The sequence below is a fragment of the Lutra lutra genome, chromosome 13 (assembly GCF_902655055.1).
Source record: "Lutra lutra chromosome 13, mLutLut1.2, whole genome shotgun sequence".
NCBI classification, from domain to species: domain Eukaryota; kingdom Metazoa; phylum Chordata; class Mammalia; order Carnivora; family Mustelidae; genus Lutra; species Lutra lutra.
In genome coordinates this window covers 82,128,168-82,155,277 of record NC_062290.1, presented here as the reverse complement: position 1 = coordinate 82,155,277, position 27,110 = coordinate 82,128,168, and the positions used below count along the sequence as shown (strand labels likewise).

Sequence of the window (27,110 nt, the reverse complement as noted above, 5' to 3'; positions counted from 1 at the left end):
AGCCACAGAGATGCAGTGTACAAGAAGTGTCCTGAAAATAGTGCTCAAGAGATACCATCTTACAAGTACTGTGCATGATCAGCTGCAGAGAAAAAGAACAGCCCCGCCGATATTTAGCTGCTATCCTGATCCTTGGCAGAATAGACCTTTGTAACTTCAGGGAAAAATACCTTAAAATTCCAGCCATGAATTCCACAGTCATGACCCATGGTGGTAAATTTCTGTGTTACTGTCAAAATGAACTTCTACATGTAGTCCAAAGAAAGTAAAATACCTTGTTTTGATAATTTTCAAACCCACATACAAAGGGGAGTTTATGGGGAAGCTTTATGAAAAATTTCAGGTTTGTTTAACCATTTTGAGTGTTTTACCAAGTTCAAAATACCCATAGTGCACAGTTATAAAATGTCTAGCTAGTTAAAGCATTTTATAGTATATTTACTTTGGAAAAGTTCAAATGAACAGATATGAAATTTAGATTCTGGTATCTATAAAGCCTATAAGTTCATGTTTGGTTAGTTGTAACTTCTATTATTATTATATTTCTAATTTTAGTCATGCAATAGAAAGTTGAGTCTCTTCTGGATAATTGTGGCAAGGATATCCTGGATACCAATATACACCTTCTCTTCCTCCTTTCCTCTCTCCATCTGTGTGTGTGTGTGTGTGTGTGCACGTGCACATGCACGCGCGTGTAGCAGGAGATGGAGAACAGTTTCAAAGAGGGAGGGAAGTAGCTTAAATGAACCCTATTTGCTTCCACAATATTTAAGTTATCTTCCTCCTTCGTATTTAATTTGAAGACATAGATCTTTGTTAGTAAATACTCCTATAGGTCAAAGATATTATAATCAGTTGATTTTTTTTTAATGTGGCTTATATGCTTTGAGGTTGTTTGTTTTTATTCAAAGGATCCCGAAGGATCAGAAGTGGACATTGTAGAAGAAAACGATTATACTGGAATCATCTCTTTTCCTGACTTCAAGATTCCAACTAATCCTAAGTATTTTAAAGTATTTGTTAATAAAGTTTTCTCTAGAAAACACATCTGGAACTTTGGATTGTGAGAGAGATAACCAGTCAAATGGAGCTGCCTGTTGTTAACAAGGGTGTAAGCATGAAAGGGATGAGAGTATACAAAGGAGTCCACTTGGGATAAGCATGGGGTGGTATACAGAATTGTCACATCACTATAGCGTATGCTGAAACTAATATAATACTGTATGTTAACTCACTGGCATTAAAATAAAATAAAGCAAATAAACCATCAGCCCTCTACCCTTCAAGGAATCTAGTAGATTATCAGTCAAAAGGGCTGGAGTGGTCCCATGCCTTGCTCTGAGAGTTATAAAAATATTGGTGCTCCATAGTCTTTGTCTGCATAGATTACCAGAAGGCAGATTTCGAGAGGGAGAGGGTTCTCAGAGCCATTTCTTTTTGGGGGGCCTCATTTTAAAGGATTTAAGAACAAGTTCTAACAGAATGCAATGTAATAAAGATTTGGTGAACACATTCCTGGTATGTGCAAAGCACATAGAGAGTGAGATATACAAAATAGAAATGAATAATCCACAGTCCCTGTCTTCAAGGAACTTATAATACAGTAGGACAAATAACTGTACTCATAAATGGTTAAATATAACTTTAAAACAAAATCTTCTTGTGGTTATTTTTCTGCCCTCTGGAAGGGAGCTCACAGTTAATTTGTTGTTTGTAGTTAATTCACTAAAGATTTTCTAGAAATGTGAGTGAAATTGGGAATTTAATTTTTAAATTGCATACTTCCTTGAAAATACTACCTGCTCTATATCATAGAATTGATCTTATTATTTTATAACTATGATCATTTATCCAACTATTATCCAACTGTATTTTGTGCCATTTGTTCCTTGACAGATTATGTGTCAGGCATGGTGGCCTCTCATGAGCACTACTTTCCTACCCCAGTACCTTTGCACATGTTGTTCCCTCTGCTTAGAATGTGCTTCAGCTTGCTCTTCACAAGGCAGACTTCTCATTCTTTAGGACACAGAGTAAATGCTCCCTTTTCAAAGAGGCTATCCCTGGATGCATAATTTAATATAGTCCCTCTCCTTTTCTAACTCTCTTATTTATATACTTCATGGCACGTATCTCAGTGTTACACTTATTTATTGGTTTGTTTGTTTATTTGCCTTCTTATTTTGTCTGTTTTGCTCACTATTGTATCTTCAGAACTTTAACATAACAGGCACTTGACAAATATTCATTGAATTAATGATGATAATAGTCATAGTATTAAGTGTATTGATTGCATAACCAATGTGCAAAATAAATATGATCTTTTTTATTGCACAAATAAAGTTAAGCAAGTTGCCCAAATCTAATCTGTCAGTAAATGGAGAAGTGGGAATTGGAAATCTCAAGGACTGTTAGCTCTATAAAGGCAGAAATTCTTCTAGTTTGTTCACTTTTACCTCTAGTTCTTACCCCAGTACTCAGTAAATATTTCTAAATGAAGATTATTAATTAAATTCAGTTCATTTTCCTCTTTAAATAAACCATATTTTGTCTCTAACCATAACTTCTTTTATGTGAGGTGTGAGTTTTATCATCTGGAAAATCTTGACCTGTTATGTTTCTAGAGACATTAGTATGGATGTCCTACTATAGTGTGATTTTGGTATTATGTTAGTGTAACTATGTTCCAGGATTAAATAATCTTCAAAGATTTCATAAGCCCTTCAAATCAAAGCTATTGACTATGTTAAGACAAAAGTACTTGAAAAAAAATGACAGAATATGAAAAACTCATTACTTAAACATTTTTATTATCCTGAAAACATTCAATTATTTCTGTTTATTACTTAAAGTTCTGCACAAATAAAATATATTACTTAGGCTAAATACATCTCTACTTTCTCTTCTCTAAAACAGGAATCAATTAGATTTCCTCTGGATAAATTAAAAATATTTGATGACTTCTATAATTTTAAATATTTTGTCTCCCCCAGATATGGTGTGTGGACAATCCGAGCTAAATATAAAGAGGACTTTTCAACAACTGGAGTGGCATATTTTGAAATCAAAGAATATGGTAATTTGTGACAAAAGTTTATTTGTAAAAAGTTAGTGTTTTTGCAGTTATGTTTTTCATTAGTGAACTTAATGCAGAATCACTCCCAGATAAAGATGAGGCAGCCTGGCTGGGATGATAACAAGAACTCGTGGAGCTTGAACAAGTCCATCAAGCTCTCGGGACTTGTGCTCCTCATCACAGAACCAGAAGAAACCTAGTGACCCAGGAAGCTTGACAAGTTAAAGGCAAAAATTGTGATTTTTGGAGAAACTTAAATAGGCAGAGATGAGGTAAGCAGAACCCAGTAGGACTAAGATTTACTCAAATCATTACAACCATTTAGTGACGGAAAAGAAACAACTGGATTTCCATCCCCGAGTTCAGTACTATTTTTCTTCTGGCTCACAAATCCCTAATATATTTATCTGGAAATCTAAGACATCCCTATTTTGAAATCAATCATATTGATGACTAATAATTAACATATAAAAAGCTTATCTTTCCATTTCTTTTTTTTTTTTAAGATTTTATTCATTCGTTTGACAGAGAGAGAGAGAGCACAACGAAGGGAACGGAGCTCAATCTCAGGACACCAGAATCATGACCTGAGCTGAAGGCAGACACCCATCCACCTGAGCCACCCAGACTCCCCTGTCTCTCCATTTCTTGTAGTTGTTTTAAAGCATTTGTGTGTTCTGATATCGAATTTAACTTTCTTTTGTTTGAAGTCATTTTTTAATTCCTCCAGGAGACTTATAATAATACAGAGAATAAATATGCAAATTTTAACAATTAGCAAAAAAACAAAACAAAACAAATAAAAAAAAACAGTGACCAAAAAAATTTGTTACACTGAAACAATTTTAAAAGATAATGGGCTCTCAATAACCTATAATCCTAACTGAGCTTCCTTCCTCCGAGTATTTTTACTGCTTCCTGTGTATATCTAGAATTAATCCACCTCCTACTGTCTGAGGCCACCCTCATCAATTCATCACCAGGCCCCCTCCTGGACTACTGCAAAAGCCTCCTAACTGCTATATCTTCTTCCAAGCTATTCTCATTTGATATTGGCCAAAATCTTTAAATGCAAATCTCATCATGTTATTTCACTTTTGAAAAGTCCCCAGTAGCTCCTCATTCCTTTGCTAATGAAAATAAGAATCGTTATTTTGAGCTGGTCCCGCCTTCCTCCTCTGGAGCCTCATTTTATACTGTGCATCCCCTTACTTCCCTCCAGCAGTGGGGACTTTGGATATGATGTTCCATCTGCCTAGAATACTTCTCCCCTCCCTGATTACCTAGCCAACTCCTACTCATCTTTCAAGTCTCAGCTGAAAAGCCGTTTACTCAGCAAATCTTTTCCTAACTTCTCTTTCTTAGGAAGAATGGATTCCCTATACTTGTATATTGGTTTTCATAACTGTGGTGTAGGTATTCATCTGTGTAATTATTTGTTTATCACTATCTTCGCTGCTTGACTGTGAGCTCAGTAAGGACAAGGTTTGTGTCTTTCTGTTCATTGCGATATACCCGTTAATAAGAGTGTGCCTGCTCTGCAGCAAGTAGGTACTAGATGAAAGGATGAAGTGTTTTCCTTTACCTCATACATACACCTGCCTTCATCTATGGTAACACAGGAATGCAGCCTAGAGCAACAAAATGCATTCTTCTTTTAGACTTCTCTGTCTAGGAAATATGACCCATATATGAAGCCAACTTATGTTAAACTTATGTGTCGATCTTTGTCCACAATATCAGGGCCACTCAGTTACCCAATTTTCTATTAATGGTTGTGCTGGCTAATAGAATTAGAATCCATAAGCCCTGGTACATGGTCTTAGTTAGTCTAAAGAGAAGGCAGTGCCACTTTGACAGGTGAAATTGTTTTCTCTCGGGCAATCAATGCGAGAGAGAGAGAGAAAGAGAGAGAGAGAGAGAGAACTCCTTCCTTTCTACCCTAACTTTAAATTTTGTATGGGTGTTCTTTCTTTTAGCTAATTGTAAGCTTTCTCTCTCTCTCTTTAAAAAGATTTTATTTATTCACTTGAGAGAGAGACAGAGAGCATGAGCAGGGGAAAGAGGCAGAGGCAGAGGGAGAAGCAGACTTCCTGCTGAGCTGAGAGCCCAACATGGGGCTCAATCCCAGGACCCTGGAATCACAACCTGAGCTGAAGGCAGACACTTAAGCATATGAGCCTCCCAGGCTCCCCAAGCTTTCTCTTCTTGACTAAAGTCAGAGTTTTATGTTGGAATTTGGAAACCAGATGGGTTTCTGGTTGGGTAACCGGATGAGTTATGTCCATAAACCATAGGTTTATGGGTTATGACATAAAAGGGAACTTGAAATAAGCAAGAGTTTTCATTTTCCATTTTCAATTTAATAAACCCTCATTGAGTGTATACTATATTTAAGACTCATGAAAAGGGTGGGAGGGGGAGATATTCAAAGATACATAGAATACAGTCTTTTCTGTTTTCAAGGACCCCATACTCTAGTGAAGGAAATAATCAATTGACTATACTAAATGCTGTAATCAAAGTAAAAGCAAAGTACTTCTGGTACATAAAGCTGGAGAGACCTCTGGTAGAGTGAGAGGTCCCCCACGGATATTGTTGGCAATGATGATGATGGTCTTGATGATGACATGGTCAATGTTATGTTGATGTTACAGCTTGTCCAACTATACCAGAAAGAAGGCTACTCTCTCCCTGCTGAGCAGGGAGCCTGCTTCCCCCTCTCCCTCTGCTGCTCCCCCTGCCTGTGCGCTCTCTCCTTCTCTCACTCTCTGTCAAATAAATAAATTCTTTAAAAGAAAGAAAGAAAGAAAGAAGGCTACTCTAACTTAAATGCTAAAATTGCCTCTTTGTTTTTATTTTCAGTGATGCCACATTTTTCAGTCTCAATAGAACCAGAAAAGAATTTCATTAGCTATAAGGACTTTAATGATTTTGAAATTACAATAAAAGCAAGGTAAGAATTTTTTTTTTCAGCTTATCTAGCTAAATTGAGTGCCAAGTCTGGTTGGTAATAGTTGCTTAAGTGAGAAGTGTGATTCCTCCCCCTGCCCACACTTTACTGAGATATCATTGACATGTAACATTGTACAAGTTTAAAGTGTACCATGTGTTGACTTAATACACACATATATTGCTGTGATCTGTGATTTACTATGACTTTGGGATTGACTGATTGAGGAGCTATCAGGCCTATAGTTTATTTACTCGTTTCAATTTTCTCTGATTCTGATTTTAGCTTTTTTGGTTACTCAACAGCAAAAAAACCAAAAAAACAACAAAAAAAAAACCTTAAAATTTTAAGTCCAATGTGTATGTTTAGGAATCAGCATGACTTAGGATACTGGGACTGATATATGAAGCCTTTATTTCTTGTCATTTTTTAATGGCTTAAAAAAGCTACATGACTGGGACGCCTGGGTGGCTCAGTTGGTTGGGCAGCTGCCTTTGGCTCAGGTCATGATCCCAGCGTCCTGGGATCGAGTCCCGCATCGGGCTCCTTGCTTATCAGGGAGCCTGCTTCTCCCTCTGCCTCTGCCTGCCATTCTGTCTGCCTGTGCTCCCTCTCTCTCCCTCTCTCTCTGACAAATAAATAAATAAAAAATCTTAAAAAAAAAAAAAAGCTACATGACTACTTCAAGACCCAATGCTTTAAAGCAACAACCATTTACGAGGCAGCTGGGCAGTTCCACTGATCTGGGCCAGGCTGAATGTCAGCTGGGCTCACCTGTGTACCTGCAATCAGTTGGCAGGTCACCTGGGGCCTGGATGGTCTAGGGAGGTCTTACTCACATGTCTGACAGTTGACTAAAGTGACAAAGACAGCTGGACTCTGTGTATCTCTCATCATCCAGGAGATTAGCCTGTAGCAGCAGCAATGCCCACGGAAAGAATATGGAAGCATGAAAGTCCTCTTGAGGTCTAAGCTTAGGACTGGCTCACCGTCATTTCAAGTTATAATCAAGTTATAAGACCAGCCCAAAGGAAATAGATTCCCTTCATACCTTTTATCTGCAAGGAACTACAAAAGTGGTGGATTTAAGGGGCAGTGGAGAACTGGAGTTAGTTTTGCAAGCAATCTTCTGCGAAAACACAGGTCATTTAAAAATTACAATATAGGGCACCTGGGTGGATCAGTCAGTTAAGCAACTGCTTAGGTCATGATCTTGGAGTCCCAGGGTGGAGTCCTGCATTGAGCTCCCCGCTTCTCCCTCTGACCTTCCCGCCTCTCGTGCTCTCTCTCTCAAATAAATAAATAAGATCTTTTAAAAAATAAAAATAAAAATGACCATATAATGTAGTTATTAGTAACAATAACCAATTTATATAATGAAATGTGTTGGGCATTTTTCTAAGTACTCCGTATATATGAGCTCACTTAATCTTTATGAAATCTCTGAGAGGCAGATACTATTTCTGTCTCCATATGACAAATACAAAAACAGAGGTACATAAATATTAACTTATTTGCCCAAGATCACATAGCTAGTAAGTTATGTGGCCTGTCTGGTTTCAGAATTCAAGCCCTCAGTACTACCCTATACTGCCTTTCTTACTAGCATTTATTCCTAAGATGGAGTGTTACTTAGTCCAAACCAACACAAAGTCTCATTTAACAGAGAATTCTAGAAACTGACTTCTTTTAAGGGAAACACTTACTTTATTTGTTCAGCCTATGGACAAGGAAGATTAGCTCTTGCTACAGTGTTTTTGTTATGCAGGAAATTTCCTTTAGCCTCACTTTAATTCCAAACTAAAAAGGAAATATGCAGTTATAATGTTTAAAAAAGAACTTATATTACAATGAGATTGGGCATGCTGCTTTTAAAGCTGTAAAAGAAAATAGGGAACTGAGCCCCACTGATACCAAATCATTAAGGAAGCAGTGTATCCTGGTTCTGGACCTGAGAGGTCTCTTGATCTCCCCAAGATCTGTTTTTTTCATTTAGCACAGAGTAATAAATATCTGCACTTTGGTTTTATTTTTATAGCTTTAAGAGGATGAAATGCAATAGTGGATGGAAGACACTTGAAAGTGTATCAAATGCTTTATGTAATTTTAAATTGTTACATTAGATCTGAATTTTATTGTTGTAACCATGTTAGCAAAATAATTTTATGGTATTATTGTTTGGCAGATATTTTTATAATAAAGTTGTCACCGAAGCTGACGTTTTTATCACTTTTGGAATAAGAGACAACTTAATAGATGATCAAAAAGAAATGATGCAAAAAGCATTGCAAAACAAAATGGTAAGATGTTAAGATGGGTTCACTTGTACCTAAAGACACCTCAGGAAGGCTGGAGAAAAGTCACTTCCAAATCATCTAGTTCAACCCCTCATTTTACGTAGGTGTGGAAATCAAAACTAAGATGCTCCCTTGGCTTCTTCTGGTCCTCAGGATAAAGTCCAGTGTCCATGACATCAGCCTCCCTCTCGTGCCCTGTTTCCTCTCCCTGGCACTGGTCACTTCAGTTCCTGGAACTTATACTAGTCTCACTAGCCTCCAGGTGCTTGCAATGCCTCTGCTTCTACTTGGGAATGCTCTTTCCCTTGGTCCCTTCTGCCTCTTTGTTCCCTGGCTAATTCCTTCTCAAAGTCTCAGTGTTAGCTCCCTATCTCTGGGAAAGTCTCCCCGACTCCTGTAAACTAGGTTGGCTGCCCCTGCCAGGTACTCCCTTAGGCCTTGAGCCTCCCTTAGTGGAGTATGTTTCATATTTTATTACAGTGGTTCCCAGCCAGAGACATTGTTTACCCCCAAGGGGACATTTAGCAATGTTCAGGAACATTTGTGGTTGTTACAACAGGGAAGGAGGGTGCCACTAGCATTTAGTAAAAGAGGCCAGGATGCTGCCAAACTTCTGCAACGCACTGAGCAACTCCCAGCAGCAAACAATTCCCCTGTCCAAATGCCAATAGTGCTGACACTGAGAAACCCTTTCTAATTGCAATTATCATTCTCTACACCAACCCCTCTGTGGATCTTAATTTTTCCCGTTATATGCCCAGAGCCAACCTGAGTCCAGGCAAAGAGTAGGCGCTCTATAAATATTTGTGAGTGAATGAATTCACTGGGAAGTTGTCTACAGTTAAGGGTTAGTGGTTGCCAGAGCTCAAATTAGAGCCCTTGTCCCCTTTTGCTTGTTCAGTGTTCTTGACGTTATGCCTCAGATGATAAGGACTCCTGCCGTTCTGCTCCCTCTTGCATATTTGTGTGGTTTGTATCATCAGTTATTCAGCCTAAGCTTTTCCAAAGAGTTTTATTTATCCAAGATATAAAGCAGACACCTCTTTTTACTGTAAGATTCTATGCTGGACACTGGGATATGAAGGTAAATAAGACAAAAATCCCTGGCTTCAAGCTACTCAATTTTAGAAGAAAAATAAGGCAAAATCTGTTTTACTGTTGTGGTTAATAATTAAATATTGTAATATGACTTAACTCCATCTCCCTCTCTCCATTGTGTGTTTTTAAATTAGTGGTTCAATATGTAAGCAGTGAGGTACAAATTAAATATCATAAAACCCAGCAAACTTTCAGGAGCAAAAGTAAGCTGGAGAGCAGGCCCCAAAGTTGGAAGATAACTCAGAGATCGGGGAAAGGAACGTTTGTCAGCTAGTGCAAAAAAGACCTGTTGAACCACATGATGTTTACGACTCTTCCTATACATCTAGACCCATAAGTTAGAAAATAACATTCTGAGCTTATATGTAGACTTAATCATTCACTCTCCTGGTGACAATAGATCATTCCTCTCATAGTTGCTTTCTACTTAGAAAGCTAGTAAAGCCAGATTTTGTTAATTTTTCTCTGTTAACTTCCCTGAAATACCTCTTTCATTTTCCACTTTTAAAAAGTTGATAAATGGAGTTGCTCAAATCACATTTAACTCTGAAACGGCGATCAAAGAACTGTCCTATGGCAGTCTGGAAGATTTAAACGACAAGTATCTTTACATTGGTGTAACAGTCATAGAGTCAGCAGGTAAGGTTTTTAGTTTTTTAATTTCTCTTGAATACTATTTGGACAGCATACTAAAAGTGTAAATAATTTCTGTAATTCTTTTGTATTTTATTTTCTTTCTTAGTTAAATTTTACTTTTCATATCATTAGAAACTGAGATTAGAGTAGAGCTCTCTCACACTCTAGTCACTGGGTCTCCATCACCCCTGCAAAATGGGGTAGCATCTGCCCAATTGATATTGATATCCTGATATCTGGCTTCAACAGCTAGAACCCCAGTGTTCTTACCTGGTAAGAATAAAAATCTAAATGATATTATATATGTAAAAATGTTTGATAAAGTACTATGCAAAGGAAAGATACTGTATTATCATTTAGTCTCCTTATCTGTACAATGATGGAGTTGAACTAAATACCTCTTTAAAGCCCCTTTTAGCTGTAATTTCAGGAATTCTATCTAAAATTGGAGGTAATGTTTCTAAAATGGGTGCAGTAATTACATATACCTCATAGGGCTGTGGTGAGGATTGGAGAGTCAATATATGCAAAATACTTAAAACAGTACACATCACATAGTGAGAACTATATGTGTGTTAGCCCCTCTCCTCCCCCTTCCCCTCTACCTCCTCTTTTCTTCTTCTTCCTATCCACCTTCCTCTGCCTCTTCCTTCTTCCTCCTCTTCTCCTTCCTCCTCCTCCTCCTCCTCCACATCTTTCTCCCCCTTCTCCTCCTATTCTCCTCTTCCTCCTCCACATCCTCCTCCCCCTATTCTCCTCCTTCTACTCCTCCTTCTTCCTCCTTCTCCTCTTCTCCTTCTTCTTCTCCTCCTCATCCTTCTTTTCTTCTTCCTACCTACTACTTTCTCAGCATCCTTAAAATTTTATCTAATTCTCTCAACCCAACTCTAGTGGTTTTTAATAATTATTAATTATTACTCCAAATTAGGTCAATTTGTCTTACTTCTGGTGTCTTGATTAGTAATATTCTTTATATTTTCAGGTTTACAGTGAACCCTTAAACTGACTTGAACAATTTAACCACACTAGCCTTTTTTTTTTAGTAAAATGAGAGTTAGACAATATGATTCTTAATGTTCCTTCCTCTTCTTTAAATTTTTCTTCAAGGGTCATAGAATGAAGTATTGAGATAATTATTCAGTTATTGAGTACCTTGTATATATAAGATGATCAATAGGTATTAGAGAAGGATGCTCCTTGCCCAGGATATTATTTTTTACATTATTTAACATATCTTTTTTTTTTTTTAATTTGAGAGAGAGACAGTGAGAGAGAGCATGAGCAAGGAGAAGGTCAGAGGGAGAAGCAGACTCCCCATGGAGCTGGGAGCCCGATGTGGGACTCGATCCCGGGACCCTGGGATCATGACCTGAGCCGAAGGCAGTCGTCCAACCAACTGAGCCACCCAGGCGTCCCTTAACATATCTTTTTTACTTTTACTTTTTCTCAATTTATTTCAAATAAATTCCATTTAATCAATATTTGTGAGATATTCAAAGAGTATTGCTAAACATACAGGCTTACTAATATGGATGACATATCATCCCAGCACTCAAGTGGCTTACAAACTAGCATCAGCTGTAAGACAGGTAAACAAAAGATTTTATTATAAGCAGGAATTCTCTTTGTGCTCTAATAAGCAAAGTACTTGATGCTACTGATCTCCAGAGGAAGGTGAGCTCCCAGGTGACTGTTGAGCAGCCACATACAGTGTCCTGAAGAGAGTCTTGGAGGATGAGTAGGATTTTGAGGCAAGGATGGTAGATGGGGGAGAAATGGGACACCCTCCATAGAGGGCATGTACCAAAGGTAGAAGGCAAGACTTGATCTTTGAGATTATCCAGTTGATTATCCAGTTGGCTAAAGTATAGGATATATATAGAGAGAGAAGTGTAGGGATGAATACTGGAAAGGAGTTTAGGGATACTGGAGCTTTGTGCGTTACTGGGCTCCCGCTAGTGAACTCTCAGGGCTCCCGTTACCTCAAGCACTCTTCTTCTGACTTATCCAGTTCTGTCTGTATCATGTGCTTTATAGGTGAAACCCTGTAAAGCTTAGTGTCTAGTCCTTTCCTTCTCTCCATAACCCCTTGTACATATTCAACTGAAACTCAGGTCCCTGACAAAAAGTGGTGTCCCTTCCGCACACTCCTCCTCAGTCCAACCCTAGAGTCTCCTTCCATAAGGGGTGACTCTACACACAAGCCTTGGATGTAAGGCTTTGGAAATTCCCGAGGTCTAAAATTTTCTCTGCACTGTTCCTTTGAACCAAGACCCAGGTCCTACTTACTCCTGATGAATGAATGCAGGAATGGGGCCCGTGAATGAGTAAGTCTATGGAGACATGCACAGGTTAACTAGATCCCCACACCGAGTGGTATAATCCTCGATGTGATGCATGTCATTTCTCTAGGTGGATTTTCTGAAGAGGCTGAAATTCCTGGCATCAGATATGTTCTCTCTCCCTACAAACTGAATTTGGTTGCTACTCCTCTTTTCTTGAAGCCTGGGATTCCATATTCTATCAAGGTAAATGAAAGAATATTGCTAAATATGGTTATCTTTTTCTGTTTACAAAAACCCTGAGGGTGTCAAACAGGGGAGGGATGCTGGAAAAGGGAATCACAGAGAAAACTCACCTGTTGGTTTGTGGAGCGGGGGTTGGTTGTGGATGTAGAGGGGAGGTAGGAAAATGAAGGCCAGCTTCAGCCTCAGGAGTGATTTCAATGCTTAGAACAACCTTTAGGCATTCCCTTAAAAAGCATTGCATTAAATTATATGTAAAAAATTATATGTAAATAAAACACCGTAAGTCTGTAGTTTTAAAAAACATTAACATTTAAAATTATTTGGTGACATGTTCTTCAGAAGTCTTAAAACAGGAATATCATTCCTTGAAAATAAAACCCCTTTCTCTCACCATTTTTTTACTTCCTGTGTCATCTTTGTTTGCATTCCTGTGTTTTTCAGTCTGCCCCTGTGGTCCTTGGCAGTAACTCTGTCTCATGTCCTCTATCCGTACCATTCTCCATTCTTTCCATTTTGGCTCCCTGGGTCCTTGCCTGTCTGTTCTCTCTGTTCTCTGTCTTTTTTTTTTTTTCTTCTTCTTCTTCCTCCTTCCCTTTTAATATTTTCTCACCTCCCTCCCCTTTTCCTTTTTTAAAATGCTCACAGTATAGTGTTAATACATTCATTTGACTTTCTATTTATTTACTGTCATATATTTTGTTCTATGAAATACATGTTATATTATATTTTTAAGATGGAAATTTTTGTTCCCTACTTTAACTTAGAAAGCTAGAACAGAGTGTTTTATTTTAACTTAGAAAACTAGAACGGAGTGTTTTATTTTTTTATTCTTTAAAAATGTGTTGCTTTTTAACAACTATTATATAGCTTTAGAGTAAAATGTGTTTTATTAACTTTAAATTGGTGTCTGCCTTTTTATGATGAATTTTAGGAGACTAATGAGTGGAAGTTAAAAGTACATTTTATGATAAGGGCATTCTCCACATGATGTCTAATGATAAAAAGATGTAAATATTACTTTATTTGTACTTTTAGCCTCAGGCTCTGTCTTTATGATGGCAAATTATCTGATATATTTAATAAAATAAATTAATTTTTAAAATGTTTTGCTTTTAAAAATCAACTTTGGTATAATTAAAATGTACTTAATACTTACTGTCTTAAGAGAGTGACTTAAATGGCCACTGGCTTTTTTTTTTTTAAATTTTATTTATTTATTTGACAGAGAGATATCACAAGTAGGCAAAGAGGCAGGCAGAGAGAGAGAGGGAAGCAGGCTCCCTGCTGAGCAGAGAGCCCGATGCGGGGCTTGATCCCAGGACCCTGAGATCATGACCTGAGCCGAAGGCAGCAGCTTAACCCACTGAGCCACCCAGGCACCTTGACCACTGGCTTTTAAGAAGAAAAGATTTGCCAAGATAAGGCAAGCTTTGGACATGCTTGTAGCTTCTTTCATTAGTATAAATATGTTACAATATATGTTATTATAGGGTACATATGATGATTTATGGTATATTATAGATAATACATAATAATAATTAATAAAATGCCACAAATATAATAGTATTATATTGAATATATCTATATTATTTTAAAATATTTTCTATCACATATAAAAAATAAAATAACATAAAGCATATCTTTGTTGAAATTATGTGTGGCCACATGCATGGCAATGAGAGGTAGAGAGAGGTTAGGAGGAAAAAACAGATGAATTTATTGTTTGTCGTGTCTAAGAAAATTATTCCCAAATGTGATTGCTTTGTTTTCTCCTTTATCCGGTTCTAAACACACTGAAGAGTCACAGAAGTTAGGTAGCGGAAGACCTTATCACATCTACTTAATAGACTTAGTAGAATGATATTTATGTCCTGAGTCTGCTTGATGTACAGGGAATCCATTAGAAAATGACATAACTAAATAGAACCAAAACTTCCTCCAAGCTAAGAACATGCTTCTGTTTACTAAAGTAAACATGAATGATTTATTCATTCATGTTTTGTTTCAGAATTGTTGTGCTTTTTTAAAAAGTAGTGATGAGCTGCTGAAATGGATTTGGACTATTCTGACAAACAGGTGCAGGTTAAGGATTCGCTGGACCAGTTGGTAGGAGGGGTCCCAGTGACCCTGAGTGCACACACCTTTGATGTAAACCAAGAGATGTCTGACTTGGAGCCAAGGAAAGAAGTAACACGTTCCAGTAATGGAGTAGCATCATTTGTGCTTAATCTTCCATCTGGAGCAACGGTGCTCGAGTTTAACGTAAGCTGAATTCTCCTGTTGAATTTCTAGGACAGCGTGTGCTTTTGACTGTGTATTTTGGCTAGAGTGCCCAACAGATGTGGCAAATTTTAAATGTGAGTCCAGAGAACAGATCCACAATTTTGCATCCAAAAACATAAGAACCAGAGGCAATATGCTAATCCATTGAATGGTCCTTGAGGAAGATTGATCTATCGTTTTTTATTGGGGAATTATTTTCTCTTATGTTAGTAAGACTCTATTAGAATCTAGAAGCTTCAGAATAGGTACATCAGTGGAAGCCAGTGGTAGAAATATTCTCCCTTTCACCTGGACTTTTTATCTTTTTTTGGGGACACAAAAGGGTCAAACACAGAAGCCTCCTTTTTTTTTTTCTTTTCAGCGTAACAGTATTCATTGTTTTTGCACCACACCCAGTGCTCCATGCAATCTGTGCCCTCTCTAATACCCACCACCTTGTTCCCCCAACCTCCCACCCCTTCAAAACCCTCAGATTGTTTTTCAGAATCCATAGTCTCTCATGGTTCACCTCCCCGTCCAATTTCCCTCAACTCCCTTCTCCTCTCCATCTCCCCTTGTCCTCCATGCTATTTCTTATGCTCCACAAATAAGTGAAACCATATAATAATTGACTCTCTCTGCTTGACTTATTTCACTCAGCATAATCTCTTCCAGTCCTGTCCATGTTGCTACAAAAGTTGGGTATTCATCCTTTCTGATGGAGGCATAATACTCCATAGTGTATATGGATCACATCTTCCTTATCCATTCGTCTGTTGAAGAGCATGTTGGCTCTTTCCACAGTTTGGTGACCATAGCCGTTGCTGCTATAAACATTGGGGTACAGATGGCCCTTCTTTTCACTCCATCTGTATCTTTGGGGTAAATACCCAGTAGTGCAATTAGAGGGTCATAGGGAAGCTCTATTTTTAATTTCTTGAGGAATCTCCACACTGTTTTCCAAAGTGGCTGCACCAATTTGCATTCCCACCAACAGTGTAAGAGGGTTCCCCTTTCAGCACATCCTCTCCAACACATGTTGTTTCCTGTCTTGCTAATTTTGGCCATTCTAACTGGTGTAAGGTGGTATCTCAATGTGGTTTTAATTTGAATCTCCCTGATGGCTAGTGATGATGAACATTTTTTCATGTGTCTGATAGCCATTTGTATGTCTTCATTGGAGAAGTGTCTGCTCATATCTTCTGCCCATTTTTTAATATGATTGTCTGTTTTGTGTGTGTTGAGTTTGAGGAGTTCTTTATAGATCCTGGATATCAACCTTTTGTCTGTACTGTCATTTGCAAATATCTTCTCTCATTCCATGGGTTGCCTCTTTGTTTTGTTGACTGTTTCCTTTGCTGTGCAGAAGCTTTTGATCTTGATGAAGTCCCAAAAGTTCATCTTCACTTTTGTTTCCTTTGCCTTTGGAGACATATCTTGAAAGAAGTTGCTGTGGCTGATATCGAAGAGATTACTGCCTATGTTCTCCTCTAGGATACTGATGGATTCCTGTCTCACATTGAGGTCTTTTATCCATTTTGAGTTTATCTTTGTGTACGGCGTAAGAGAATGGTCGAGTTTCATTCTTCTACATATAGCTGTTCAGTTTTCCCAGCGCCATTTATTGAAGAGACTGTCTTTTTTCCACTGTATATTTTTTCCTGTTTTGTCGAAGATTATTTGACCATAGAATTGAGGGTCCATATCTGGGCTCTCTACTCTGTTCCACTGGTCTATGTGTCTGTTTTTATGCCCAGAAGCCTTCTTTTTTCCTAGTTGCATAAGCCACTCTAACTTCAAGCTCAGTTAATAGGTTTCTCTCCCAGCAAATACTGCTTAAGTTTCCAATCCCAAGTAAAAAATGAGTAAGTTAATAATGCACATCAATGACTGCAGCACGCACACATTCACTGTCATCTGCTGAGCACTTATAGAATATTGAGAGATTTGTGTAGAACACATTTACCACCCAGTTAGTTCCATGAATTAGAGAACATACTCTTTGTTATTTTGCAGCTGGGGAAAGAGAGGGGACTTCTAACCTCTCTTATGATTAAATAACTTCTCCAGAGTTAATAAATGGAGGCCCTGGGAGGCAAACCAATGCCTATCTCACTCCAGAGCATGAGGTAGTACCCTCTTTGCTGTCAAAAGTAGATACTGCTGCCAAGATATCACTCCTGCCCCATTCCATATTTATAAGTACACTTCTATGCCACCACTTCACATTAAAACCGGACCAGAGAGTCTGTGTGATGTTCATTTACAACTCTTGTCCCCAGTCCTCAAGACCTTCCTATGACTACCCTTCTCTTACCCTGCCAACCCATAAGAAGAGGAGTCCCCAGATTGCCATGACGTTTCAGGAAGGGTGCTAATATTTGTTCTGGGAGCATCTCTCCCTCTTCACTTTACCAGACTTTCCCACCATAGCTCATAATCCCATGTTATTCCAATTATTGTCCGGAGTCCGGTAAATTTTCTTGATACCACAGCTGTACAAACAGTGAAGTAATGGAGTCTTTTTTCCCTTTAGCATTGGTGTTGTGAAATTTAGAAATTGATAAGGCAAAGAAAGAAATTTAAAAGGTATTTTTCATAGAAAATATTTCATTACAGTCCACATATCTTCTCGAAATTTTCCTTTTCAGGTCAGGACTGATGACCCTAGATCTTCCAGAAGAAAATCAGGCCAGCAGAGATTACCAAGCAGTATCATATTCGTCTCTTAGCCAAAGTTACCTTTATATTGACTGGATTGACAACTATAAAGCTTTGCAAGTGGGAGGATATCTGAATATTATTGTTACCCCCAGAAGTCCATACATTGACAAAATAACTCACTATAATTACTTGGTAAGTACAGTAATGATAGATTTACATCTGTCTATTCCCCTACCTGAATATCTCTCTTTGTTAACAGAGGAACATGAGAATGATCCCTCACATTTGTTTTTATAAAGCACTTCCAAGAACATAATCAAATTTGATAATCAATTTTTCAAAAACCTCTGAGATGGGCCATGATTTCATGACCATTGCCTAGATGATGAAACGGAGGAACAGACAGGTTAAGAGGCTTACTGTGGTCACTCAGCTTGGAAGAGGAAGATTTCGATTTGAACTGGGAACCTCTGACTCCTTGTCTGATATGCCTTTCACTAAGGAGAGACTAATTACTCCGTAGAGAGAGCCTGGTTAAGTTCTCGCATTACTTCTGCCCTATTTCATGGCCAAAGATACATGCCTAGACCTATTTCAAATATGTCCATTTCATTGGCATACAAGGGGGCCCCAAATCCTGCTCTTAAGAGTTGAGTCATACGATTCCTACTCCAATTCTGTGGAGTTGGAGTCCCTATTACTTCGCTTATATTAAACAACAGTGACCAATCAAGCCTGTGGGTAGAACCTAGGACAGAAGGTAAGAAAAAGGTTAAGGGCTTCCTAACAATTGTCAAAGAAATGGGATGTGTTATTCTGATGGCCAGGTCAAACAGGTGGTGAAGGCTTTTTCAACATTTTTGAGGAAGAAATTAAAAAAAAAATGAGGAGCACAGATATCATAGTGACTGATGAAGAGTTATGGGACCTGTATTGGGACTATGTAACAAAACCGTGTATGAAGTCCTGCTGTCCAAGGACAATTTAAGCGACCTTTGAGGACATTTTGACTTCATTTGTAACCTTTTTTTTTTTTTTTTTAACCATATGCCTCCAGTTTAGAACCTAATCTCTGGCTTTAAAACTTAATTCCCAAATAATATGCACTCCTCTTACTCATCTATTTTTTTATCAATAAAATGAAAGAGATTTTAGCAACAATGTGATGACTTTAAGCAGATTTGGGGTTAAATATTAGCTCTCTGATTTCCTAGTTATGTGATTTTGAGCAAAATCAGTATGACATTTAGTTAATTCCTGAGCTCCAGTCCCTTTATCTCTCTGCACAATGGGGGTAATATTCATGCCCTGGTTCTTATGAGAAAGAAAGGAATTAAGTAAACATAAAAGGTCCTGACACATAATGGGCCCACGCTTGTTAACTTTCTTTTTCTTTAATGTAATTTCTGCTCCAGTTCCAAGCTCCATCCTGAAGCAAATATTTTGTTTTTAATAGTTACTACTGCTCTTTTATTTTTAGGTTTTATCCAAGGGCAAAATTGTTCACTTTGGCACAAGGGAGAAACTTCTAGATTCAACTTACCAAAACGTAAACATTCCAGTGACACAAGATATGGTTCCTTCTGCCCGTCTCCTGGTCTATTACATTGTCACAGGAGAGCAGACAGCAGAGTTAGTGTCTGACTCCGTCTGGTTGAATATTGAAGAAAAGTGTGGCAACCAACTCCAGGTGAGTCACAAATTGTGAGTCACTATCAAATTTTCTTCTGTGTAAAGGAGACTGTAAATATAACTACTTGTGAAGGTTTGTCTCACGCAAATGAACTTTTCTTTTTCAAATGATCTTTCAGGTTCATCTGTCTCCAAAAGCAAGTGCATATTCTCCAGGCCAACGTGTATCTCTTGATATGGCAACAGAGTCAAATTCCTGGGTGGCTCTATCAGCAGTGGACCATGCTATATATGGAGTCCAAAGGGGAGCCAAGAAGCCTCTGGAAAGAGTTAAGTAGTGCTTGGCCTTGATTCTGGTGCATGGGTGACTGTGCAATGCTTCACAAAGTATGGCCCTAGGGTAGGTTGTGGGGAAAAATTACGTAAAGACCAGGACTGCTTTTCTGTAATATACTCAGAACAGTGGTTCTTAGAAAGGTAAGCCATCTCCTCGTCAGTCCCTAAAGCATAGATTTATCCTTTTTTGTTTTTCCAAGTATAGAGTTAAGCACTTTAAAAACATATGACCATGATAGCAATTATATTCATGGGACAAAAGTGCCATCGATTGGGAGAGTTTTGATATAGAAGAGCTGGGGACTTTATAGTAGCAGTGCAAGAGAAGCCTGGATAGGCAGCCTACTTTTTTTTTTTTTCTAAGATTTTATTTATTTATTTGACAGAGAGATAGAGAAAGAACACAAGTAGGTAGAGCAGCAGGCAGAGGGAGAGGGAGAAGCAGGTTCCCCACTGAGGAGGGAGCCCGATGCGGGGCTCAATCCCAGGACCCTGAGATCATGACCTGAGCCTAAGGCAGACACTTAACGACTGAGCACCCCAGGCGCCCCTGGCAGCCTACTTTTTTTTCACTCTCTTTAAAATCTGTGGCACAAAAGAATATAAAAATTATTCAATTCCCTTAAATTCCCATATATCTCCCTTAGGCCCTGCTACTATTATCTAGGCTTGAATCTCTTTGAATAAGAAAGAAAAAACTGTACAGTTAAAAACAGTCAGAAAATAAAAAAAATTGGGGATCAAAATTAAAACTGGAATAAGCTTCTCTGAACAAGTTGTCACCCATGTAGAACCTAGAGTCTCCCTCCGCAAAACATAAGAGGTCATGCTCCTTTTTTTTCTTTAGCAACTTAAGAATTAATTTGTCTGGTAATTCACTAACCCATGTATTTATTTATTTATTTATTTATTTATTATTTATGTTATATTGAAACTATGCATTCTATGCACAAAACAACTCTCACCAAAACTTAGACCTTAGTTCTTGTTTTAATTTTCAGTAAGTATGTGTTGACAAATATGAAAGATCAAACTAAAGTAATGAAGTTGGGAAATTTGGTCTTTGACCATTAGACAAATGAGTGATCTGATTTGTTATAACCATGTGACAACTTCAGAGGAATGATTTATACATCTAAATAGACTCAACATGTTGCCTTTAGTGAATTCCTAAGAATTATTAAATTAGCTCATAACCTTTGGACAGGTGTTTCAAACCTTAGAGGCAAGCGACCTGGGCTGTGGAGCAGGTGGTGGCCAGAACAATGCAGATGTTTTCCGTTTGGCTGGACTCACCTTCCTCACCAATGCAAATGCAGATGACACCCAAGAAAATGGTAAAATGTTCAGCATTTTTTGTTTACTCTTCAAATTGATTACTGAAATTTACATTTTCCTCCTGGACATCGTTTATGTAATTCTCTTCCATAATATTCTCTACGAGGATCTTAGAGAGACATGACTACATAACTTCCCAGTACAAAATGTTTTACTGACCATTGAGATAAAGTACAGTTTCCAGTGTAGTCCTCAGAGTCTTCCATGATCTTCTCCCCGGCTCTCTCCAACTATCTTTCATCTTGATCTACCCTACCTTGCATTTAAGCTGTCCAGAACCAAGTATGGTGGTATTATGCTTGGTGGCCTTTTGGGTGGCACTATACTTTTGTATACCTTTAGGCCTTTCCCCATCAGGAAATAGGGATTTCCTATTGGGGAAATCCTTCCTGATGGGGAAAGGCCCAAAGGTGTACAATAGTATAGTGCCACCCACTTAATTATATATATCCTTAATTATATATAAGGAAATATAATTTCCCTTATATTGGTCTGAAGAAGCTGGTGAAAGAATCACCTTCTCTTATCAGGCCTCTTCCCCATGCAGAACTGATCATTCCCTCCTCCTTTCACAGGAGAATACTGTAGGGACCAGCTCTGTTTACAAGCAACACAGCAGCAGTGCGTAATGCATCGCAGCACATTCTTGAGTGCGGTTATGTATCTTGTCTCAGCCATTGCACTGTGAGCCCTTTAAGGACAAGGACTGCATCTTTTTTTTTTTTTTTTTTTTTTTAAGGACTGCATCTTAATCATGGTCTTTCTGTGGCTTTAGAATTGCTCATAATTATATTTGACCTATTATCCATAATATTATAGCACAAAGAACAAATAATAAAAATAGCGTACCCAACAAAAACTTTGCTTACTTTAAATGCTTGGATATTTCTCTGTAATCAGTGGATCAAAAACATTGCAGGATTTAAAACCAAACTCAAATCAAACAAGTCAAACTCTATAGATGACCCTTGATTGTGAGCTCCTCCAAGATAAAACAATTCATATTAAGATGTGTGGTACACCGTGCCTAGTTGAACACAGGCTCTCAGGATTTGTTGAATAAAATGAATGACTTGTGAATGTTTTACGTACTTGAATAACTTCATGGAATTTTCTTGAGATTTTATCTCCTCCCCCCCCTTTTTTTTTAACAGATAAGCCTTGTGAAGAAATTATCAGGCCAAAACGAATGCTGCTAAAGAAAATAGAAGAGGAAGGTACTCTAAAATTTCATGTGATTGTGAAAAGGTTATGATCCTATTATTCAAAAGCTAGAGAGAACTAATTATTATGTAATTTTCCTTAATCTAAATAGAATAGGTGAAAATAAAGTTATGTACAGATGTCTAGCTTACCTCTTCAGAAAGATTAATCCAAACAAATCTAATACTTCGTTTGCTATAATTTCAATTGGAAGAAAATAAGTATTATTTCTTTTCTAAAATCTAAAAGATTAACTTTGATTTGTTACAAACATTTCCTTTCTACAGACTTCATTCGACAGCTAGAATTATATTCTTCCATTTTATTCTGACAAAATCCATGATTCGATTAGCTTTGGAATGTACCTGGAAACCTATTTCTTATATTCTAGATTTAACAGCGAAGTAGTATTTTGGATTATTCTTTGGGAAATCACTCTAATAGAAATTATTTGTAAACAATTATTTAAATAGAAATATGATCATTGGCAATGTTAAAATAGGAAGAACGTTGAACTGGAAGTCAGTCACCTGAGTTCAACTAATAATCATGCTTCAAGTAATAATAATTCCTTCCCCCATTCATATGTGAGTTATTTTAATTTTAACTTTTGTTCTAAGTTCTAATGATATGAAAAGGAAGACACTGAGTAATTTGAGCACTTCTCATAAACGATGATGCCACTGGTGATGGTCTACAAATCACATCACATAAGAAAAAATTTTAAAAATAGGATCTGTAACTTCAAGAAGGAAACCCTTGTATAGCGCTGATAGCTATCTTCAAATATTTGAAGACTTCTCAGTTAACTTATTTTGCTCAAAGTGTACTGATCCCAAGGTGCCTGTTTCAACAGTTAGCATTTAGCGTGGTCACCAGAAGCTCTCTAACCATTTAATGTGAATGAAAATGATCTACCTGCTGGGGCCACATTATCCCCATTCCTAGAGCAGCCAGCCCAGAACAGCTGGTAATTCACCTAGCCATGGCTCTTGTGGGGCAGGGGGTCGTGTGGCAGTAGAACAAAGTACTTCTCGAGGTCCCTCCTGAGCCAGAAGTGTTATGACTCCATGCATAATCAGGGACGCTTGCATCATTACCATTGCAGCTGCGAAATATAAACATAACATATTGAAGAGATGTTGCTATGACGGAGCCCATCTTAACTATGATGAGACCTGTGAGCAGCGCGCTGCTCGGATTAAGATAGGCCCCAAATGCATCAAGATTTTCAAGGAATGTTGTATCATCGCCAGTCAGATCCGTGACAAAGAGTCTCACAAAGAAATCCAGTTGGGAAGAATGCGTAAGTTTAACATTTTTTAAATCAGAATTCAGCCCCAGTTGGGGCATCTTGTGTAATTCTGTGCTGATAAAAAAGGGTAGTTTTCAATGCTTTATTTACAGTGGAAATTAGAAAGGATGACTTGTAAATGCCCATCAGAAGGAAATCAGTTATTGTTTTTGGCTGTCGAAAGAGGTACATAGAGTATAGAGCAGAGCTTTGTGAGCCCATAGTCAAGAGCCAAGATGAGTTTAAACCCAGCTCATTCTATAAACTTGAATGACTATATATCCTCTCTGAGCCTCAATCTCCCTAATTTTTCAAGAAAGAAACTTGAGCTACACGATCTCCAGTATGCCTTTGAGTTCTAGAATTCTACATTTCTGTGATAGTACAACCAATAAAAATTTTGTTTATGCCTATACTGGTCAAAATCAACCAAAGATTTCTAAACCTAGCACAAGGTTAGGTGTACTTATATAGAAGATGAAATCTTTTTCTGTTTCAACCATAAGATACGTCTTCAGAATTTATAGCCCTCTCACTAATAGGTTTTCAGAACTTTTAGGACTTCCATTCATTTATTTATAGTCAAAACAAAATGAACAAAAGCAGACTGACAGCTCCTGTTTCAGAATCTGATTGTCTCTCTTAACAGCATGTCTTAAATATCATCCATCCAAGTGGATATATTTCTGTAAACATAAATTTTTATGGCCATTTCTCAAAACTGTGTTATTAGATATATTTAAGTTGTTTTCAGCTTTTTGCTTATTACAAGGAGCACTTTCATAAACACTCTAGTACATCCTATGTACTAGAATGAGTAACATTCTAGTACATCCTATGTACTAGAATGAGTAACATTCTAGTACATCCTATGTACTAGAATGAGTAACATTCTAGTACATCCTATGTACTAGAATGAGTAACATTCTAGTACATCCTATGTACTAGAATGTTACTAAGAATGTTTTCCTTGTTCTATTTTTCATCTGGTTTGCTTCCACTGCACAGAACCAAATCTCTGCTACTCCCTCCCACCTCTTGTACTCTGCTCTGCCCCTTGTTCTAGATGATTTGACCTCCCAAAACTCCCACAGGTGTTGCAACTCTGCAAGGGTCTGCATGAGTTTCTCTCCCTGCTCTGCAGCCTGCAAACTGCCTCCAGACAGTAAACCTGGACAATTCTAGGGTTCACCTAGCCTGTCTCCATTCTCTCAGGAATCATAGCCCTGGGCCACTTATGCTGTAATGTCTGAAAACTATTGCCTTATATAGTGTGATTAGTTTTTAGGGATTTTGTTTTGGTTTGGTTTTTGCTTGTTCGTTTGTTTGCTTTTAGTGTGTATGTGTGTTTTAAGGCAAAAGAGTAACTCCTATAAGTGCATCTTGGACAGAAGCAGAAATTCTGTCTATTTTTATTAAGGGAAATATAAATAAATTTCCCTCAGGTAAACCTCCCTTATTTTATAATATAAATACAATTATTGTAATCATAAAAATGCAAATAACTTTATGGATTGATCAGTGTCTTTTATAATCTCAGGAACACTAAGCATTTAGCAATTTAAGAAACAAATCATTAAAGACATTTTTATGCTTTACTTGTTTTGTCAGTACCAAGTTCTTTAAAGTTCTATTTTGAAATCACTAAACAAAATATTTCATTGACCTTTCAGAAACTACTCAAGTTATAGTTTAATGTTCATGCTTTAAAATTTGGTCCTAAGTAAAATTCATGTTGTTTTTTCTATAATCACACATACTTTTCCCTCCCAGATATAAAGACCCTGTTACCAGTAACCAAGCCAGAAATAAGGAGCTATTTTCCAGAAAGCTGGTTATGGGAAGTTCATCAAGTCTCCAAAAGGTATTGTACTTCAACATTCCTCTGAAAAATGTGGGAAAATACAAATGTTATGGCCAAAAATCTGGAAGCTACTTATTTCCCAATATTTAAGAGTTAAGATGCTATTACCATTTGGTCAAATTTTGTTTTATTTGCTTCACTTTTTTTTTCTTTTTTAAATGTGTGCTTGCTCTAGTAGCTAGCTCCAGCACAAGATTAATGAACTCTTGGTGAGGAAGGGTGCTATTCCATTTAATTTCTTTCTACTTCAGTAAACCTTTACTGAGAACAATATACTTATATTGATCAAATATAGTAAGCAGCCATTTCATCTTGAAATACCTATACTATAAAATAGATATTGATTAATAAGAAGAAAGGTTCTTTTCCTATTATTCAACACATTTTTATAGAATGCCTACTCTGTCCTAGGCACTGAAAACAGTGCTGAACAGTGCTGAGTCCCTGAGCATCACCCTTCCCTGGGGATTCAAAACATTGATTTCCAGGTGCAGCATAAGCCCCGAGGCCCAAGCCGGGCATCCGTCTTCAAATGGGTCTCCTCATCTCTACCCTTGTCCCCTCTAGTCCTTCCTCCACAGTGTTGTCCATTTCAACTGGCATTGTCTCTTGGCTAGAACTTCCTCTGGTAAGCCTTCCCACCACTCTCCCAACCCTGCCAGTGACTGGATTAATTACCCCTCCAATTAACCATGTTGCATGTAACATATGGTATTATAATGGCCTATTTACCTGCTTATCTTCCATATTAAAATGATACTTCCAGGATGAAGACTAAAATCAGATAACTTTTATATTCAGGACCTGGCAGAATGTCCAGCTTGTAGAGGCACTCAAATAAATTTGTTGAATCAATGCACACTGCCTCTGAACTTTTTAAATGCTTCATTGGTACAACTATTACAGTGAATTGCAATTTATTTACTTAACTGCTTCTTCTACTAGACTATAAACTACTTGAGAACTGCACTTTATCTTGTAAGTGCTGTATACTCAGTGTTGGTGCTATGCCTGACACAAAGTTGGTGGACAATAGCAGTTTGTTGAATGAAATAAATAAATAGATTAGCTTAATCTTAATCAGAAATTTTTAGTTACATTGATTTTGTTAGGAGCAATGTTAAGATGCATGACTTTGCTTCCCTATTTTAGAACATACCACACAATAAATTTTTTTATGTTTTGAATTTGTAGTGTTTCAAAGGTATCTTTCTGAATTTGAATTCTCATCATAAAAGTGAAATATTTAAAAACATTCAACACATAAGGGAGTTAATGAGTATATTTTTCTTGCTTGATTTTTCCTTAATACCTGGTATATCTTTGTTTTGTTCTGCTTTTTTTCTTTCTTCTAAAGTAGTGTGAAGCAAAAATTCTATTAGTGAATGCTGGTAAATTGGGCTAATCACTATATTTGAATATTAACATTTTAACTTTCAGAAGCCAACTGCAATTGGTGCTACCTGATTCTCTAACTACCTGGGAAATTCAAGGTGTTGGCATTTCAGATAGTGGTAAGAAAGCTTAAGTTATATATTCATTTAAGGAATGATTCGATTAGCAAAATGTAGTTTGGTTTTTTTTTGTTATAATCTATATAGTTCACCCAGGACTTAAGTGGTATCATTTGTTAAATATCCTTTTTAATGTATTACAAAAAGACTTGGATATGCACATATTTTTGACCATATTAATTTGTTCTCCTGTTCTTCTGTTAGCTATCATTTTTTCAATGCTGATGTCAAATCCCCATTATCCTTTATTTTTCTCCGTGACTGGGAGTTTGAGTAGAGTTAGAAACAAATGTATGACTTCTCTCCTGGGCAAATGCCCTTTTGTGGCAATTTAGTACAGATACTTTATTAATAACATTGGGGTTGGTTTTGTTTGTTTTTTACTTACATTCTTTGTTCCCACAATCAAAATTTT

At 37.4% G+C, this 27,110-nt stretch overlaps 1 protein-coding gene across 1 annotated transcript in view; it reads left to right on the top strand.

Moving 5' to 3' along the window:
- C5 (complement C5) overlaps nt 1–27,110 on the top strand; it is an 86,361-nt gene that overhangs the window by 12,335 nt on the left and 46,916 nt on the right. The window contains 16 exon segments of the mRNA XM_047699377.1: nt 912–1,003; nt 2,994–3,076; nt 5,942–6,032; nt 8,215–8,329; nt 9,937–10,063; nt 12,473–12,588; nt 14,665–14,850; nt 17,502–17,519; nt 17,521–17,706; nt 18,995–19,204; nt 19,326–19,475; nt 20,690–20,819; nt 21,975–22,037; nt 23,132–23,329; nt 25,091–25,181; nt 26,622–26,695. Coding sequence (XP_047555333.1) covers nt 912–1,003; nt 2,994–3,076; nt 5,942–6,032; nt 8,215–8,329; nt 9,937–10,063; nt 12,473–12,588; nt 14,665–14,850; nt 17,502–17,519; nt 17,521–17,706; nt 18,995–19,204; nt 19,326–19,475; nt 20,690–20,819; nt 21,975–22,037; nt 23,132–23,329; nt 25,091–25,181; nt 26,622–26,695 — 1,930 coding nt within the window.